Raw genomic sequence first — 19,770 nt, forward strand, 5'->3', positions numbered from 1 at the left:
AGGAGGAGGTTAGTTTTGCCTTTAGGGAGCCGTGACCTGTCAGTATAAATGCCATGAATAGTCCTGGGGCGTACCACTTTGGTGGCTTTAGGCTAACCATTGCCACCTGTGGCAGAAACCATCTGGTAACCAGAACCTCTGGTTTCCTGCTCCCAATTTCTTTGCCGTAGCTGATGGCGCTTTATGGCTATTTTCTTTCTTTCAGCCTTGTTGGTGTTCGCTGTGTTGAGGGCTATCCCCAGAAATTCTGTGGGTATGCCTTTTTAAGTCTGTAATACAAGTCTCTTTTGGCTACTTCCAGGTAAAGTGGGAGAGCTCTAGCCAGCACCTGCAGTGTTGGTATGCTTACTGTGCAACATGCTCTGGTAATAGTGAGAAGTATTGTCCTTTCTATTGATTCTAATTTATTGTTTCTTACTGTGGCCGAGCTGGTGAACCATGCACTGGTGTATGATTGCCAGGGTCCTTTTGAGCCCCTTGACTGATCCTGTCAATCGTACCTTGAGTCTCCTCAACTGATCCTGGCAATCATATCTGCATAATTTCTCACTTTCTTTGCCAGTAAACCAGATGGGGGTAAAAAGTTAATTTTGAGTCAAAGACAACTCCTAGATATTTTAATTCAGTTACCATTTTTATAGCAATTTTAATTTGTGGAGGTCTTCTTATGTTTAAATTGCCTTTTAGAAGTATTTGTGCCCACTCCTGCAACTGCAAGAGGGTGGCATTTGATCTTTGCTCTACAACCACTTGTGCTTTACCTTTTACAAGGAGAATGAAGTCATCCACAAAGGCTAGGCTTTCCACAGGGCCCAGATCCAAAGCCTGAAGTTCATCCAGAACAATGTTCCAGAAGAAAGGGTCAAGGATTGAGCCCTGAGTGCAAACCTTTTTCACAGAGCATGTCAATTCCTGGAACCTTGTGCTTACTGAGACACTTCTGTCTTTAAGGTAGCTTTTGATTACCTTATAGAGTTTAGCACGTTTTGTGGGGCATTTGTCTGGCAGAGTCTCCTAAGGACACTAGGCCACCAAAGTGAGTCAAATGTCCCAGCAAAGTCTATAGAAATTGCCAACATATGCTTGTCCTCTGTGTTTTAACTGTTGTCAGTAGGTGGTGCATGGCATCCTCTGTAGAGTTGCCCTGCTTAAAACCATACTTATTGTTACAATGTAATCCTGCTTCTATGTAGTATTGAGATAATCTGTTATATATTAATATTTCATATATTTTTTCTTAGTACAGGATTAGGGCTATTGGTCTATATGATTTAGGATCAATGGAGGATTTCTCAGGGTTAAGAATTAATCTTAAAACTTTTTTTTTTCCATATTTTTAGGAATATTCCCTGTATCATACAATTGTTATATAAGTTATTAATTTATGTGCTATTTCTGATAGTTTTTTGATTATTTCAACCTCTAAGAGGTCATAACCTGGGCATTTATTGTTCTTGGTTTTAGATGGTGCTATTTCTAATTCTTCTATAGTAAACAGAGGTTCTACATTGGCATTGTCATAATCAGTATTTTCTTTCTTGCTGTCAAACCAAGTGCCTCCAGGGTTCTTTTTCTTATATCTAATGAAGGCTGCATACTGGTTCCTGAGAGTTCTATGATTCTCTCAGTGCATCCACCTCATTTTGTGGCCAAGATGTTCTGGCCCATCCAATAGATGGACAGGTTTGCTTTTTTTACTAAAATGACTTTACATTTGTTGTTCGATCTAGAGCAGTGGTTCCCAACTGGTGGTTTGTGAACCCCCAGGGGTTAGTGAAAATGTTCCAGGGGGTTCGCACTAAAAATTCTATGATGGAGTCTGCTTAGATTTACATAGGTTAATTATACTACCCGACAAAATTTTTTTTTCCGTCATACCTCTGGAACGAAAGTTGGTTATTCTGAACAAAATTAATGTCTGATTATTATTCTTTATTAATATTCTGTCACGTCTACATCAAAAGATATACGCATTTTTTAAATTCCTTGTTTTTATACAATATCAGCATACATGGTTGTAATTATTACACACAATATGTTACTTAGACATGTTTCCCCACTCAATGATTTCCTTTTATGCTCCGTATTGTTTTCCCGTTTAAGGAATCAACAGTAATCTCCCATCATGGCAGAGTCCCAGCGACCTTGGTATCATTTTTCCATTGCAGATACATCCTGGTGGAAGCGCTCTCCTTGTTCATCACTGACATCTGCTAAGTTTTCAGGAAAGAAATCCAGATGGGAATGAAGAAAATGCATTTTCAGTGACATTCGGCATCCCATGTTCTTGTAACATTTCATCAAGTTTGTCACCAGTTGCTCATAGTTCTCTTCTTTTCTCTTTCCAAAGAACCCGTGTACCACAGCCTTGAAAGATCTCCATGCACCAGTTCAACATCATTCAGGTTTCTTTGAAATTCTTCATCTTTTAAGAACTTTCTTATTTGAGGACCTATGAAAATTCCTTCTTTCAGCTTTGCATGAGATAAATTTGGAAACATTTTCAATAAATATGTGAATCCTCTGCTTTCTTTATCCAGTGCCTTAGTGAAATTCTTAATCAGTCTAAGCATGATGTGTAAAGGGGGAAGAAAAACCTTTTGTGGATCAACCAATGGAACATAATTTACATTGCTTTTGCCGTTTCCCAGTGTTGTAGTTTAGTGAAACCACCGTGCAACCCAACAAGCAGTCCAGTCACTTGGAGATCACCACAAATATTCCAAAAAAAGGATGACTGGTTGCAGCACGTGTTTGGACTGCTTTGAAAGAGAGAGGAGTGGGAATTATAGAAACCAATTCAGAAGAACAGTGCCCATGCAAGTATATCTATAGAAAAGCCATGCAACAGAAACAAAGTCTATGAGACACAGAGTGGAGAAAGATTCTGTTGGAGATGAAATATTAATAAACCTAACTGCCCTCTTTTGAATGGAATCTAGAAGCCCGAGAGAGGTTTTGGGGGGACCGCCCCAGATGTGGGAACAATATTCCATGGTAGGCCGGATGTGCGATTTCTACAGATTCAACACCTGCTTGGAAGAAAAGTAATGCTGAGAGCGAAAGAGAAAATCCAGTTTTTTAAATGCAGAGGAAGCAGTATTTGTAATGTGCTTTATGCCAAGAGAGATTAGAAGTCAGGGTAATCTCCAAGATCTTGCATAGAAATCGTCATTGAAAATAAGCATAGGTGCAGAAGACAGGACTGAGTTTTAGAAGGATTGAAATTAAGTTGTCTTTGCCACACTGGAGAATTACATGGAGATCAGCATTTAAGGATTTGGCAGTCAATACTCTCGAGAAGTCGAAGTTGTTTGAGTAGGGCAAGGTTTTTCAAACTGAAAGGTGAAATGCAATGTGCTATTGTCAACAAAACCACGGATAGGATTTCCGGTCAGTGGAAGGTCATTATACAATACGAAAAGAGTGGGACAAAGAACTGAACCTTGTGGAATACCAGCATTAGTGGAAAAGTTAGAAGACAGAGCTGTCTACCATCCCCCTCACTGAGCGGTCAGAGAGAAAACTGGATACTCAATTACAAAGAACAGCTGGCAAACCATAGGATGGAAGCTTATTTAGAAGACCTTTATGCCAAACACGATCAAAAGCCGTTGAAATGTCAAGAGCAATGACATGAGTTTCCCCAAACTTTTCCACTGAATTTGTAGTTAGATGGGTAATATAAGCCAGAATATCACTAGTGGAGCGACACTGACTGAATTCATACTGGCGATCATTGATCAGATGAAAGATTTTCAGATAGTTTAAGAGTTAGGTTAATTGATTTCTCCATTACTTTGGAAAGAGTAGAAGTAATCACAATGTGATGATAATTGGATGGAAGGGATCTCACACCCCTTTTTAGGAACTGGCTGGATATGAGCAAATTTTCAAGCAGAAGGAAAAAAACCTTTGGAATAAGAAAGTGAAACAAGATGACACAAAACAGGAGTAAGTTCAGGGGCACAGGTTTTGAGAACAAGTGGAGAAATGCCATCAGGACCTGGAGCTTTCTTAGCATCAGATTCATCAAAATCCTTCTGACATCCTTTTGACGGAAGATCACAGGAGACATTGAATGGAGTGTACTGGGAATGGTTTCAGTTGATTTATCAAGATCATCAGTTGAAATAAAAACAGGATGCTAGCAGATCAGCTTTATCTTTGGCTGATGTGGCAACAGAATCATCTGGTTTTGACAGAGGTGGGAACAGAGATGGTCAAAAATTGCAGCCAATAGCTTTGACAAGAGACCAGAATGCTCGGCTACCATTTGGACACGAAGCAAGTTTTCTACTCTTAACTTGCTAGAAATCTGGTTTGGACTGATTACTAACTGCTTTACAAAGTATAAATGATACTTCATTTTTATTGTTACGCAATGTTGCTTATAAAAATATGGTACTGGAAATGTTTTATAATTTTTATTATAAAACATTTTTATTCAGAAATATATGATTTCAGAGAACATAGGCTTAGTGGTTCGCATTAAAAATATTATGTTGAAAGGGGTTTGTGAATCAAAAAAGGTTGGGAACCGCTGATCTAGAGCACTCATTTTTCCTGTTTTTGCAGCTCCGCTGCTGTAAAATCTGTGAAGATCTGCCAGTTTGCCTTTTTTTATACTAAACCTTTTAATGACTAATAGAGACTATTAACCTGTTTGAAGGTGATAGCTCTATGATCTGATGTGGTCCAGGCAAGGCTGGACACACCAATCTGTAATTTTATAGGCTATTGAATTGGTGGCGATTGACATCAGTGTCTCTCTCTCACATGGTACTGCTGAAAGTTGATAAATTATTTGGTTAGTTTAGCATTTGAAAAGGAGAGGTGGATACACAGTCTGTTAATATCTCGCCATTGTGTGTGCTTGCTCTTGCACAGCTATGCCATAAGGCTGACTGGCAGTTGACATCAGCACACTGTGATATTTGCAGTTGGTAGAAAGTTAACTGCTTGTAAATAATCTATAGTAAGGTTTGTCTCCACCTAGTCTTGCATAAAGAGATATAATGTATAACTGTCCTACACCACTTGTGATATGGGCACACTCTGCTACTGGGTAGTAGAGGTGACCCACTTTTGTGACTGTAAGGTCAATGTTTTTGACCACTATTGCTTTAGAAGGGACACTTGAGGTGTATAGCATTAGTAGAGGTATTTGATGCAAGAAAGCAAGCTTACGCAGCATCAGCCAAAAAAAAAAAATAAAATAAAATAAAATAAATAAATAAATAAATAAAAAATAACCACTTCCACTTCACCCTTCTGTTCGTTCGAAATACCTGTCCACCTGAGCCTTAAACTTATTTAGGCTATCAACTTCCACGACAAGGGATGGAAGTCTATTCCACCAATCAACCACCCGCTGGCTAAAGGCAAATTTCCTCACGTCTATCCTACATCTGTCTTTTCTCAATTTGAATTTATGCCCTCTCAGGTGTTTATTCTGAGCAAGAGGAAGAATCCCATCAGCATTGAGCATGCTCAAACCATTCAAGGCTTTATACACCTCTATCAGATCACCTCGCCGGTGCCTAGTCTCCAGACACTATAATTTGCAAAACTTAAGCCTTTCTTCTTAAGAGCACCCCCTTGTTCCATTCACTAATCTTGTTGCCCTTCTCTGTACTCGTTCCAGCATCTCTACATCCTTCTTGAAATGAGGCCTCCAGACCTGTATACAGTACTCTAGGTGTGGTCTGACCATTGCCTTATACAAGGGAATAATCACCTCCTTATCCCTGCTAGAAAAATTCCTATATATCATCAACAATACACCATGAGCTACTCTTGCAGCCCGTCTGCACTACTCAGAAAACTTCATATCTGCCTGCACAACCACCCCCCAGGTCCCTTTCATTCTCTACCACTGTCAGTGTAGTACCACAGAGTTGATACGTTGCTCTGGGGTTGCTGTTTCCCATATGTAGTACTTTACATTTGTCAATGTTAAACTTCATTTGCCACCTCTCAGCCCATCTGCTCAACCTTTCCAGATCCTGTTGCAGTAGCATAGTGTCAGTAGTGTCCTTGACAACCCTGCCAACCTTTGTATCGTCTGCAAACTTGGACATTAAGCTTGATATGCCATCATCAATATCATTTATAAATACAGAAAACAATAAAGGACCCAATACTGAACCCTGAGGGACTCCACTAATAACATTAGTCCACGATGAACAGTTTGTGAGATACTCATTTCTTTTCATTTTTCATGAAATTTCGTGAGATTTTCATTTTTTTATCAGCTTTAGGTTCCATGACTGGGGTCTCTTTAGGTTCCCCTTGATTTTTCCCCCTCCTGGACTTCTTAATGCTGTGGGGTGCCAGGGGACAACTGTCTAGTTCATTGTTATTAGGGGTTTTCTCCCTAAGTATTCTAATTTCTAAGTCTGGGAGACTGTATATCCAAGTCGTTATTACTAATTTTTTGTGATTTTTATTTATTTATTTTTCTTCCTGATTTTGATCTTTTCAAGACATTATATCGATATGTGTTGTTCCTTATATTGAAAGGAATAAAATGGTGTACCTTTTGTAAGCTCTGGCCTGTTAATATCCAAAAATGTGAATTTCCAGTTTTGGTGTGAAATTTCTCACAAAGAAAACTACCTCAGATCTCAGATATATGTAAATTTTAATATCAGAATTGGATTCTCAATTTAAATTAACTGTAGTATAGGTAATTTTTCCTTTGATATGTATACTCAAAATTTTTAAATTTTCTTGAGGTGCATTCAATCCAGTGACTGCAACAGTGAGATCGCTACTGCTGCACAGAAACATTCTGAAGAACACAAAAATATGCTAGGACTATAGCAGTCAATACTCTTACCTTGAATATTTCACTTACCTCCATAATCGGTTAACTTTGAAAGGGAAAAATCCAAGTAGAAATTGAAAATCTGGCGATGTTGCTACCGATGTCCATCCGCTGTCTACAATCAAACGCAGCTCTGTGCTAATGGGACTGTTCCACTCTGTGACTGCAGTGCCACCAACCAGGAAGAATTGGACTTGGGACAGTCCAAAAAAAATAAATTCAAGACTGAGAAAAGTAAGCCCTCAGCACTTTGGAAGCTGACCGATGTATTGCCAAGTCAAAATAATGGCTAAATTCCTACAGTGGAATTGTAGTGGGATTCAGGTGAAATAGTGATGACATTAAGCGCCTCCTGCAAAAGCACGAGCTAGTGTGCTTTTGCTTACAGGAGACATTTGAAGCTGAATGAAAACCTTTCCATTTGTAATGCCACCATAATATGTAAGAACAGAATGGGATGGGCCTGTCCATGGAGGAGTTGCTATCCTTATGGGCACAAACAGACCCCATTTCAACCTGTGCCACTTTCCTTCAACATAGAAGCGAATATTATGTGCAAATTTATTTTATTTAAAGATTTTTTTTCAAATCTACTTCAAGACTGTTAATTACAAATTCCTCCACTTCCTGTTGTGCAGCTGCCCTGCAGTCCATCTAAGGATCTTACCCATGATCCCAACATGTACCATCTTATATGGTAATCTCTCATGGGGGAACTGAGTGAAATGCTCTGCTAAAATCCAGATAAAAAATAATATCAAAATTATTTCCTGCATGTAGCTCTTGAGTGAATGTGTTGTGGCCTGTCACATCAGTTTCAAAGTTGCAGAGAGATTGTGGGTAGAGGTTTTTTTTTTTTTTTTTTTTTCAGAATTTGAATGTGCTAAAATTCCTGCACCTATCAGCCTTCACCTGTGACCCTCTCAAGCCCAAGAATATCCAGAAAGCACCATTTGCTATTTAAACTTAGTAATTTTTATAATGTTAATTATATTAATATTTGTACAAACATGTGAATATCTAATGAGATTAATTAAAGGTGAGGAAAAACACTTTCACACCATGTTAATACTCCGAACACAAGGTCAATGGAGTTTCAATAAATCAGTCAACACAAACATTAATCATATTTAGCAGAGTCAGGCTTGAACTCCAGTCCATTCAAAGAGTGCATGCTACTGCACTCTTTCTAATGACTACTCAGCTGTGTCAGGCCTATAAAAAATCTTCTTGTTTATATTCCGGCACAACCACCAGGTCAGGTCAGTGGAGTTTACAAGTTTATAATAAATCATTACAAACATTAATTGTATTTAGCAGTCACGGGTTTGAACCCTGGTCCACTCAAAGAGCAAGTGCTATTGCACTCTAGCTTCTGATCACTCAGCTACTTAGTTTGTTGTATTCCTATTTTTAGTACAATGATTTTCACTTGAATCCATCTTAAATTGATGGTGTAAGCCATTCAAAATGAAGTCTACCAAAAAAAAAAAAAAACTACACTTCTGTAATACAGTGATAGCCTCATTTAAGAAAACTTAAACTTCTGATATAAACAAAGGTCAGGTTTCCCAGCCTGTCCAGCGTATTTCTGTCACCTCTATACTCTTGCAGAATAGCATTCGCTCTGACATAAAGTTACAGTGATTAGTAGCCAATCGTGGTGGAGCTAGACGTGCCGATCACTTATAGTTGCAAAGATCCACAGGTAAGCACCATATTCTAAAGATTAACTGTAAAATAAATTAAAGGGTTTTTTTGTGATTGTGATAGTGACCGTTAAAAAATTTTACATAAAAAGTGCTATTTACAACTGAGTTGCTTACTGTTGTACTCTGAGTACAATAGAAAGCATATGGAAAAAGATATTAAATGATGACTCTGCTCTTGTTGATTAAGGAGGTTCCAAAACATTTGGAGCCTCCTTAATCAAAGATGAAGAGTGTCAAAATACAGAGTGGGCTTTGCATTAACAACACCCCATTGTGTAAGAAATGACTGGTGTGTTGTGACACTGAAGAGGCACCTCCGTAGCCAGGTGGGCAGGAGCAGCAGTGCGTAGCGCACACTTCTTGATGAGGACAGGGTTTGAGCCGTGACCACCAAATACGGAGGATGCAGAAAGGTCAGGGAATGACCACCGCATAACCTCGGAGCAATATGGCCTTAGTTGCTAATGCTCCTAAAAACCAAATAAACAAACACTGATGAAGGCTCAAGGTCAGAAACAGCTGATATAAGATTGTTTGCACATGTGGTAATCAGTTTTTGAGCATCTGCAAGGAAGAATGGGGCAACGTTGAGGTATTTCCAGCTTCAAATGTGGAATGGTCATGGGGTAAGATGTGCAGGCATCAGTACTTTGACAACAGCCAGCAAGGTTAAGTGCTCCTGTTCTGTGGTTGTCGTGAGTCTACCTTGACTGGCTCAACAGTAGTCAAACAGTCAGCCAAAGTCACACATGGGGCATATCTTAACTCCACTAATCACGTGGAATTCTTTGACTGCTTTGAAACTTGACTTATTCCAGTCCAACTTTTTTAACAGTGAGATGGCATAGCCGAGTGGTCAGGAGCATGAGTGCAGTAGCAAGTGCTCTTTGAGTGGACCGGGGCTCAAGCCCGTGACTGCTAAATACGATTAGCATTTCTATTGATTGATTTATTGTAAACTCCACTGACCTGGTGGTCTTGCAAATGAGTATAAACGAGTACATAATTTTCATTGGTGATTTTAATGTTTACAAATTCAGGTGGCTTCAGTTTTCTAGCTGCCACATTGTTTGAGATGACTAGGCTTTTGCAACTGCTAATGACTTCACTCAGCTTGTTCATTTATTTTCCAGAATTTTATTTGTGTATCTGTTGCCCAATGCTTTGATTTTTTTCACACAAACCTTTCAAAGTACATGCTCAATGTTAGTGGTCATCAAGTCCCCTCGGATCACAACATAGTGATGGTCTCAGCTTCATGTTGTTTGCCATTACAAGAATGCAAATAGGATGATCTGTGAAATTTTATTTTTCTTTTTCTTGGTTGGATTTCTGTTTTAAATATTCTGGTTCCAACGTTTGCTCCGCTCTTGTGAGTGAAATTAATCTGTAGGGATGGAATACAGGAATACCTTGCATAGCGCAGTTTCGAACAGTGCAGGTTTCACTATAGCGTGGTTTACAAATTGAAAAAAAAAAAAAAAATTTAACTGCATTATGCACCAATGCATTATGGATTCAAGGCCATGCTGACTGTTGTCGCAACTCCCAATAAATATGGACTCTGCTAGCATTCATACATTAGTAAACCCTCTAGATTCCGAGCGGTGAGGTCGTTGACTGTGCGTAAGATGTACAAATATATTTCGCTGTGTATTTTTTTTAAAGATTATTTTTTAAAAATGTTACACCTTTATATGCAAATATGAGTGGAAAGAAGAAATGTAATGGCGCGTTGCAAAATGACATTCGATGTTATAGAGATGTACGCAGATAAAAAAGAAAAAAACTGCAAACTAAGCTGATCGGTTATTTTTCAAAATAAAAATACAGTACATACTTCACTTATATCCTTTTGGTGTGTACATACTGCAATAAAAATCATTTGTACTGTACTTACTAGTATTTTTCAATTTTATCATTTTAGTTTCTTTTTTTGCATGAACTTTGTGTGCATCAATTTATAGTACACAAACACCATATATTTTTGCAACTCGACTCATAATCAAATTGTCGGAACGCATTACATTAAAATATATACTAATAATACCTCAATCAGCGCGGTTTCGCATAGTGCGGTAAGTTTTTGGCACGAGTTAACCGTGCTATGCGAGGTATTTCTGTAATTTATTCCATATTTCAGCTTAAAACCCAGTCCTTTATCTGAACCGTACATTTTCCAGTAAATGTGCTAAGGCTGTTTGAGATAAAAATGTAGAATTTTGCAATTGGCTTATTGGTATCTGAATCTCTAGCTTCAATTTTTGCCTACACTGAAGGTCACCACAATTGTTAAGTAGTTATTAATCAATCGAAACTTTGATTTTCAGCAGGCTAAGAGTAGAAAACTTGCCAAAGCTATTGCCTACAACTTTTTCCATCTATATACTAACTTCTGTTACAATCTGGTGGTTCTGATTTATCCTCAGGTAAAGATAAAGCCGATTTTAGCATGCTACTTTTCTTCTAACTCTTGTATTGATGATCTTGGTAAATGACCTATAATAACCAGTACACCTTGTTCCAGAGGTTCTGATGGCATTATTTCTCTACTTATTCTCAAAAACTCTGCTTCTGAGCTTTCTTTTTGTCACCTTTTTTTGCCTATTCTTATTTCACTGGTGTTTCTGCTTGAAAATGTGCTGATCTGATCAAGGATCACCCATATGGATATTGTCAGCATTAATCAGCTGGTGATATATTGTTCATCTTTGGACAAATTTGATGGAAGAGTTTGGCAGAACTCAAGCAGTTACTCTTGGCATTTCCAAGGCTTTTGATCATGGTTGACAAAGATTCTCTAGACAAGGTCTCATCTTCTAAATTGCCAACTGCTTTTTTGCAATTGGGTAGCCAGTTTGTTTTCTAATGCTGGTGTTCCCCATGTTCAATTCTGTGTAGATTTTGAAAATAATTCTTCAAATTTCATACCACGTACCGGTTTTTAGTTTATCCGTAATACATATATCTTAGTACAAGTTAGGGAAGTAGATATGGCACTGATCTGTACCTGCAAATAATGTTTATATATTATTCATATAAGTTCATAGATGGCAGTAATATTGGGGAGGGTTAACGTGCTCAACCTCGTCTACGTGCTTCCCACCTCTCTTAATAATGGAAAGACAGTTGTGATGAGAGTACGATGATGAGAGTTAAAATGTTTAAGCAGAAGCAAAGGAAGTGTCTGAATCATCCTAACAATTTCTGCTGTCTGTGTGGATGATTTATAACAAAAGCGCAGAGGCAGAAACGCTTACAGTATTACTAAACATGCATATTCTTTGTACTTTGGTTGCAAGAGCGGGACAAAACTTGGGCCTCTACATGTGTTCTGTATTACCTGTACCACAAATCTGAGGATGGGTCTAAATGGGAAAATTAAAAATATGCATTTTCCTGTTCCTATGGTGTAGTGAGAACTACACAGTTGTATGATGATTGCTATTTGTGCATGACAAAAATATCAGGCATGTCAAGAAAAAACAAGTGCAGCATCATACATCCCAACATATCACCTGCAGTAAAGCCTGGTTCCACATGATGAAACCTACCAATACCAAATTTCCCCCCCCCCCAAATTATGGGATAAAGGAAGCAGTGATGAATGGTTATGTTGAAGATTTTTCTGACTGTCCCCATCGACAAATTTCAACTACCAACCAGAAAATTATAATGTGCCACTTGATTAAGCAAGAAGAGTCAAATGACAGTTCATGATTTAAACTTATCTAAAGAGCAAACAGAACTCCTGGTTTCTAGGTTACAACAGAAACTTGAAGCACTAAAATTACAATATATCAAAATCGTCACAAAGTGTTTTCAAAATATTATTGATGACATGATGTATTTCTGTAAAGATATTAGTGGTCTTATGGGCATTGAACAAAATTCTAATGAACTCCTTAACTTAATTTTGATCTCTCAAAATTAAATTTAAAAACAGTTTTGCTGCACAATGGAAATGCATTCCCATTAGTTTCTCTACTTCCTGCAGTTGGCTTAAAAAATGTTAAAGATCCTGATTGCAGTAAATTATCATGATTTTGCTTGGAATGTCTGTGGCAATCTTAAAATAATTGGATTACTTTCTGGTCTACGGGGATATTTTACAAATTATTTTTGGGACAGTTGTACAACATAAGAACACTATATCATACAGCGGTAGGAAAAGAGGGGGAAATTTTTACTAGTGGGGAGTAATATAAAATTTGTTCCACTGGTTGAACAAAAATTGTTCTTCTACCTTTGCATATAAGGATTGGATTAATGAAGAATTTTGTTAAGGCTCTGCGTAAAGATGGAAGTGAATTCTGCTGAATGTCTTTGAAAATTCAGTTTCTTCATTCCATTCCAGTTTTTTTTTTTTTTTTCCTTCAAAATTTGGGAGATTTAAGTGACTAGCAAGGGGAATGCTTTCATCAGCACATATCCACGGTGGAAAAGTGATGCCAAAGTTTGTTGGGAAACTGCTACAATGGGAGGTTACGTGGTTGTTTAACCTTTCTTCAGAGGGAAAGCAAAATGGACTGTAAGAAAAACTGAGTGGTAAGCATTTCTAAGGAAACCGAATGTGTGTGTGTGTAGTAATATTTTTGCATAAATTGAGTAAAACGAATAAAATTCATTTTTAAGACAGCATAGACATTTGAAATTGGTCTTTTATTGTAATATTTTGTTATATATCTTTTTAATGTAGACATAATATAGAACATAATTTTGGTATTTCTGGAATCAGTGGATCAATTTCCTTTAGGATCTGCAACTTTTGCTCTGGAAATTATTATTGTTTTTTTTTTTTTTTTTTTTTTTTATATCCAGTGTTTAGTGGGAAATACAGATGGCAGCATAAGTGGACACATTATTTGAAATGACTTTGAAAAGATATACACTGAAAGGACAGAATTCATGGGATACCTCATTCCTGGGCAATGCAATGCTGTCATAAACCCACTGCTCGACAGGTATTTAGGTACACTGCATCCACATTGATGATAATTTGATGTCAGTGTGGATAAACATGAGTTAACCGACTTTGAAAGTGGGTGCCTGATGTACAGGTCACTCTATCACTGAGGTGGTACAGAAATTGCACTATCCCTGTTCGACAGTATCAATGGTTTATCGGGAATACACCACTTCTGAAATAACATCTCATCGTGGACAGCGCTGTGGGCAGAGAAAGGTTGTGGCTATCGACATTTATTTCACATTGTTTCAGCTAATCAATGAGGGAGTTGCCAGAAACATCTCCACCAGGCAATCATTAGCCACAATGGTTATTGGAGCAGCCGACAGACAAGCAGTGTCATGTAAACAAGGAACTGTTCAGGCATGTGGACGGTCGGTTCTGGTCTGGGGGCGCGTTCAACTGGCACACATTGAGGACCTCTGGTACATCTAGACACATCTAACCATCCAGGTTACGTGTCCATCCTTGCAGACCATCTGCACCCCTTATGGTTATTGCACCCACAGGGCAATGGACTCTTCCAGCAGGACAATGTGTCTCTCCACAGAGCCATGGTGACTAGAACATTGTTCGAAGAGCATTCTGCAGATTTCACTAGAATGGAATGGCCTCCCTATTCACCAGACATGAACCCTGGAGCATCTTTGGGATGCTGTGGAAACTTCTGTTCGAGCTTTGGATCTCCTCCACCCAGGAATGCAATGGATTTATGAACAGCAGTCAACAAGCATGGATAGAAATAACTGTGGAATGCTTTCGTGAACTAGTGAAGTCAATGCCTCGCTGTGTGATTGCCCATTTCTGGGTGAAAGGTGGGTCTACCTGCTACGAGGTAGGTATCCCACGAGTGCTGTCCATTTAGTGTATGTATGTACTTGGGAAAAAGTTATTATGCAACCAAGTAGATAAAAAGTTAGAGAAATTAAAGCTTATGCTACATACTTTATATTCATTTTTATGAATATGAAGTATAAATATAATTTTATGAAAACAATGCCATTTCACCAATTTACTACATGCAGAAATGATCATCATCAGCCATTTTCAATCCACTGCAGGATGAAAGCCCCTCCAGCAACTTTAGAGTTCCTTCTGTTTTGAGCACTGGCCATCCATTTACTACCCACAAACTCATGAATTTCATCTATCCATCTCCGCCTTTGTCTTCCAGGTTTTCTTCTAGCTCCTCTTGGATACCATTCTGTTATTTTCTTAGTCCATCTGTCATCATGTCTTCGAGCTATGTGTCCTGCCCAAGACCATTTTAGTTCTTTAGTTTTGATAAGAATGTCCTTTACTTGAGTTTGCTGCCTAATCCATGTGTTTCTCTTCTTATCTAACAGTCTGATTCCCAATATGATTCGTTCCATTCTTCGCTGTGTAGTTCTCAGCTTATCTTCCATTCTTTTGGTGAGTGCCCAAGTTTCACTTCCATAAGTCATGGTGGGGAGTATACATTGGTTCATTATTTTACATTTCAGACAAACTGGGATATTGCTCTTCAGTATGTGACTATATTTCCTGAATGCTATCCATCCAAAATTTATTCTTCTCTTGACTTCCACCCATTTATCATTATTATAGCTAATAACTTGTCCCAGATAAGTATGACTCCACCTTTTCAATTACTGCTCCTTCAATCATTATTTTCCTTTCTGTGGCATACTTGTTCATCATTACTTTTGTTTTAGCCATATTCATCTTTAGTCCAAAATCCTTACTAGCTGTGCATAACTGATTAAGATTTTCCTCTAATTCTTTGGGATCGTGGCTTATGACCACAATGTCATCTGCAAATCGTAAATGGTTTAGGTACTCTCTGTTCACATTGACTCCTTTCTGCGACCAGTCTAATCTTCTGAAAGCTTCCTCAAGGGCAGAAGTAAACAGCTTCGGAGATATTGTGTCTCCTTGTCGAACTCCTTTCTCAATTTTAAATTTCCTACTGTCTTTGTCTAGTCTAATAAAGGAGGTAACACTCATATATTTTCTTCAAAATCATAATATGTGGGGTATCTATTCCTTGTCTTTCCAGTGCCCGAAACATTGCCTTATGCTGTATGGAGTCAAATGCCTTTTCATAATCCACAAATGCCAGGCATAATGGTGTTTTATATTCATTTGCTTTCTCCATTAGCTGTGATATTACATGAAGGTGATCCATAGTTGAGAATCCTGTCCTAAAGCCAGCTTGCTCTTTCGGTTGATTCTCATCAAGTATTCTTTCTAATCTGTTAGTAATGTGAACAACTTGTAGATGTGGGATAACAAGCTATATAACAAGGTCTATAATTTCCAATTTCTGATTTATCTCCTTTCTTATGCAGCAAAACTATGATTGCATTATTCCACTGCTTAGGCATCACACCTTTTCTAATGCACTTTGTGAAGTGCATTAGAAAAGCCTTGCCAGTTTTTGTGTTATGTCTCTTCCTCCCAATTTTAACAACTCTACAGTAACTTCATCTTCCCCCGGAGTTTTCTGATTCTTCATTTTCTTCAATGCATGTTCTACTTCATCAGGAAGAATATCGGGTATGTCATATGTGTTGGTACTTTGCAATCCATCTTCCCCACTGCTGGCATCATACTCCTGCTCCTTGTATAATTCTCTATAGTAGTCTTCTGCTATTTGAATTATGCCTTCTCTGCTGTTTATAAGTACACCATCGCTATTCTTCAGTTTCAGTATCATTTGTCTTTCTGTATTACTGCTCATGGCTGCTGATTTAAATCCCTTAATGCTTGTTCTACTTTTCTTGTGTTAAATCTTCTTATGTCCTCTCTGAGTCTCTTTCTAATGGCTTTGCATAACTCAGTATACTCAATTTTCTCCCTGTCAGTTTTTTATTGCTTTTCATTTGTCGTCTTCGGTTCATCGTGACAAGTGTTTCTTGACTAATTTTTTCTTTTTTCCTATAGGTTTCTTGGGCTTTATCACTTTCAAAAAGTTGTAATATTCATCTTCGATATCTTGGTCCTGAGCAGTCTGCAGAAGCTCAAACTTGTTCTTAAGTTCCAGTACCTACTGCTTTTTCTCCTCTTCTGTTATCTCAAAGACCTTTGTATTATTTACTGGAGTCAGTTTTTTCCTTTCCTTTCCTACATCTATATCAAGTGTACATCTTACCATTCTGTGATCACTTCCAACATTTACCTTATTCAGGACGGTAACATCATTCACAATATATCTTCTGTTAGTGAGGATCAAGTTGATTTCATTAGTTGTTAATCCATTTGGACTCTTCCATGTCCACTTTCTGTTCACCCTTTTCTTGAAAAAAGTGTTCATTACTGACAGTCCTTGAGATTCTGCAAATTCCACAAGTCTTTCACCTCTTTCATTTCTTTCACCAATTCCAAAATTTCCTATAGTTCCCCTTTCTGCGCTGTTTTGTCTTTTTCCAACCTTAGCATTGAAGTCTCCCATAATAATAGTATAGTGGGTTTTCTGCTCATCTAGAAGACTCAATTTCAGTGTACATTTCTTCAACCTCTTCATCATCATGGCTCAATGTTGGTGCATAAATCATTATAACCTTTAGCTTATACCTCTTAGAAATCTTGAGTATTAGTCTTGACACCCTTGGTGATGTACTTTTGAATTCCAAAATGTTGTTTTTAAAACCTTTATGGACCAGAAACCCAACTCCACCTTCACTCCTTTCACTGTTTCCATTGGTATACAGCAGATTTCCACTTGATAAACTTATGTGTTTCATTTCTTCTTCTTGTTTCAGCCAAACCAATGATATTCCAATAATATCTTGTCTTCACCGATGAGTGATCTTACGTTATAGCAGGCCAAGTTCAGTTTCCGTGTATGGCAGCCTGGTCGTACCCAGAGATTCTTAGCACCTTCTGCCTCCACTCTGATCCTCTTGCTGCCGTAAGAGGGAGAGTGAAAGCTGCTGGGGACTGAAGGCCATTTGTTTCGTCGTGCTGTCATATGTTGGAGGGTTTGGTCTTTTCCTCTTCACGCTGACCAGACGTCTTGAAGAGAACCACTCTACACGTTCGTTGCCACCTAAGTGACGTAACAGGGCTTACCATCGAGAAGGTGTGCATGAGTGGATTTTAGAGAGACAGGCCAACTGGACTTCTCCTAAATCTTCTGTAATAGAGAGATACTGGATCCATCAGTGTTTTAGGCTGAGTGTCTGATAACACACAGGATACCTGTTCCCCTCTAAGCAGAAATGATGCATTGCACTAACTTGTTTGTCTAGTATATTCAGTCTTTAGCCCTAAATTTTAGTTTTATGTTATATGTTTATAACTAAAAGTGATTATTATAATTGTCTTCATTGTACCAAATCCTTACCTTTTCATTATTTAAAAAAAAAAGCTAAAATTGGACTATTTTTTTCTGACGCAATAAATGTTGATCCTTAATTGGGATTTTAAGACTTTATTCAAGATCTTTATGGCATGAAAATTAATAATACATGAAATATTTTTCTAAACATGGGATGGCTCAGTATACAAATTCAGTTCTTGTTATTTTGGTGAACATGATAGGATATGGTCATCTTAAATCTGTTTTGGACAATTTCACATTGGATGGTTGCACAATCATGCCAGATTTCACGATATGGTATTGTGGTTAAGATCATTCAACACATTGTCCTGTACATTGTGAAGTCACTGTGGAGAGCAAGAAATGTTAATTGCAGTTATTCAAAACTTCTGCAGGTGCTATTAGGTGCAGAGGATCAGTATTGAAAATGTTTTTATATGTGCTTCTTATTCTGTGACCAAATGAGTTAAGTGAAAAACTTCAATAAAACAAGCATTTCAAGCTAGAGCATTCTTTTTTTATGACTTGTATTCAAATGAAAAAAAAATTCTTAATTTTAAAAATTATAACAAGCTACATTAAACTTCTTTTACAGGAATCTGAAGAAGAGCGTTATACGAATGAAGTTTTGCAACCTTCAGCTAGTGATGGTTATACGGAGGTATATGTGTCAGCTGTTGAAACGCCTACACAGTTTTGGATTCAAGTGGTAGGACCTAGATCTATTCATTTAGACAAAATGGTGGAAGAAATGACAGATTTCTATAAACAGCAAATCAATCAGAATCTTACTCGTGTTTCTCAGATTAGTGCAGGAGATATTGTTGCCGCTCCTTTTCATGACGGTTCTTGGTATCGTGCTAAAGTGGTTAAAATTAAGGTAAATGAATATAGTGTAAGTGAGAATATAATACAAGTATTCTACGTTGATTTTGGTGATATTAACAGCTTGAAGCAGTGTGAAATCTGTAGTCTCAAATCAGAGTTTATAGCTTTACCATTTCAGGCTATTGAGTGTTGCTTAGCTAATATTTCTCCAAATGGTGATGCTTGGAAAGAAGAAGCAATTGATCTGTTTGAAGAATTATGCTATAATGCACAGTGGAAAGTTATCATGACAAAATTAATAAAATATGTTAAAAAAGAAGGTCCCTTAGAGGAACAGATTGCTATTGTTGAGCTTGTTGATACCAATGGACCTAAGGACATTAATGTTGCTGAAGAATTGGTTAGGAAGCAGTTTGCAGTTTGGGACAAAACAGTAATTAACGTGATTTAAAATTTTAAAAAAATATATATTTTTTTAAATTTTATCATTATTTAATTGCTTTTTTTTTTTTTTTAAGCAAGTGGAATCTCTCACTGATCACAGTATATAAAGAATAATTACCGTAGTACAATAGCTCTTAAGTTATGAAGCTGTCATATAAGTTGCCTATTTCTATATCCTCTATAAAGTAATTTTCATACTTTTCAAATTATAATATATGAAGAAAAGATGTATTTATTGAACTGAAGTAACTCAGTTGTAATTATCTTACAAATTATGCTGTTTCTTATGTATTACATGTATTTTTAATAAGATTTTTTCTGATAGTTTTTGAATTGAATATGAAGTGTTAGAGTAAATTCATCCTAATTCTTTCATACTTAATTTGTTCTTCTGCACCTAAAATTATCATATTCTACTTTGAAACCAGGAATTAAGTGATTAGCATATAATTCCAAGTAATTTGGAATTATGTGTTTTGTAAAAACTTGATTGTACAATCAAGTTTCTAAAAAGATAATGGTAGCAAAATCCAATTATTTAAATGTCAAGCAGGTGTGTTTGCAAAATTTTTCAATAAAACTTTTTTTTTTTCCTTCTTTCTATTAAAGTGATGAGCAATAAATTTAGTATTCTTACATTTTGATTTTTAATCTACATTACTTTCATGTTGGTGAACAAAGC

The 19,770-nt window shown here is 37.3% G+C and overlaps 1 protein-coding gene across 1 annotated transcript in view; it reads left to right on the plus strand.

The window, feature by feature from the left end:
* The window catches only part of LOC150091326 (tudor and KH domain-containing protein homolog), a 68,506-nt gene extending 49,411 nt beyond the window's left edge, over positions 1 to 19,095 (plus strand). Inside the window, exon 4 of the mRNA XM_090389997.1 lies at positions 18,412 to 19,095. Coding sequence (XP_090246123.1) covers positions 18,412 to 19,095 — 684 coding nt within the window. The remainder of the gene's footprint in view (positions 1 to 18,411) is intronic.
* Positions 19,096 to 19,770: the final 675 nt, after the last annotated feature.

This window comes from Mastigoproctus giganteus, chromosome 1 (assembly GCF_048544385.1).
Source record: "Mastigoproctus giganteus isolate SK-2022 chromosome 1, ASM4854438v1, whole genome shotgun sequence".
NCBI classification, from domain to species: domain Eukaryota; kingdom Metazoa; phylum Arthropoda; class Arachnida; order Uropygi; family Thelyphonidae; genus Mastigoproctus; species Mastigoproctus giganteus.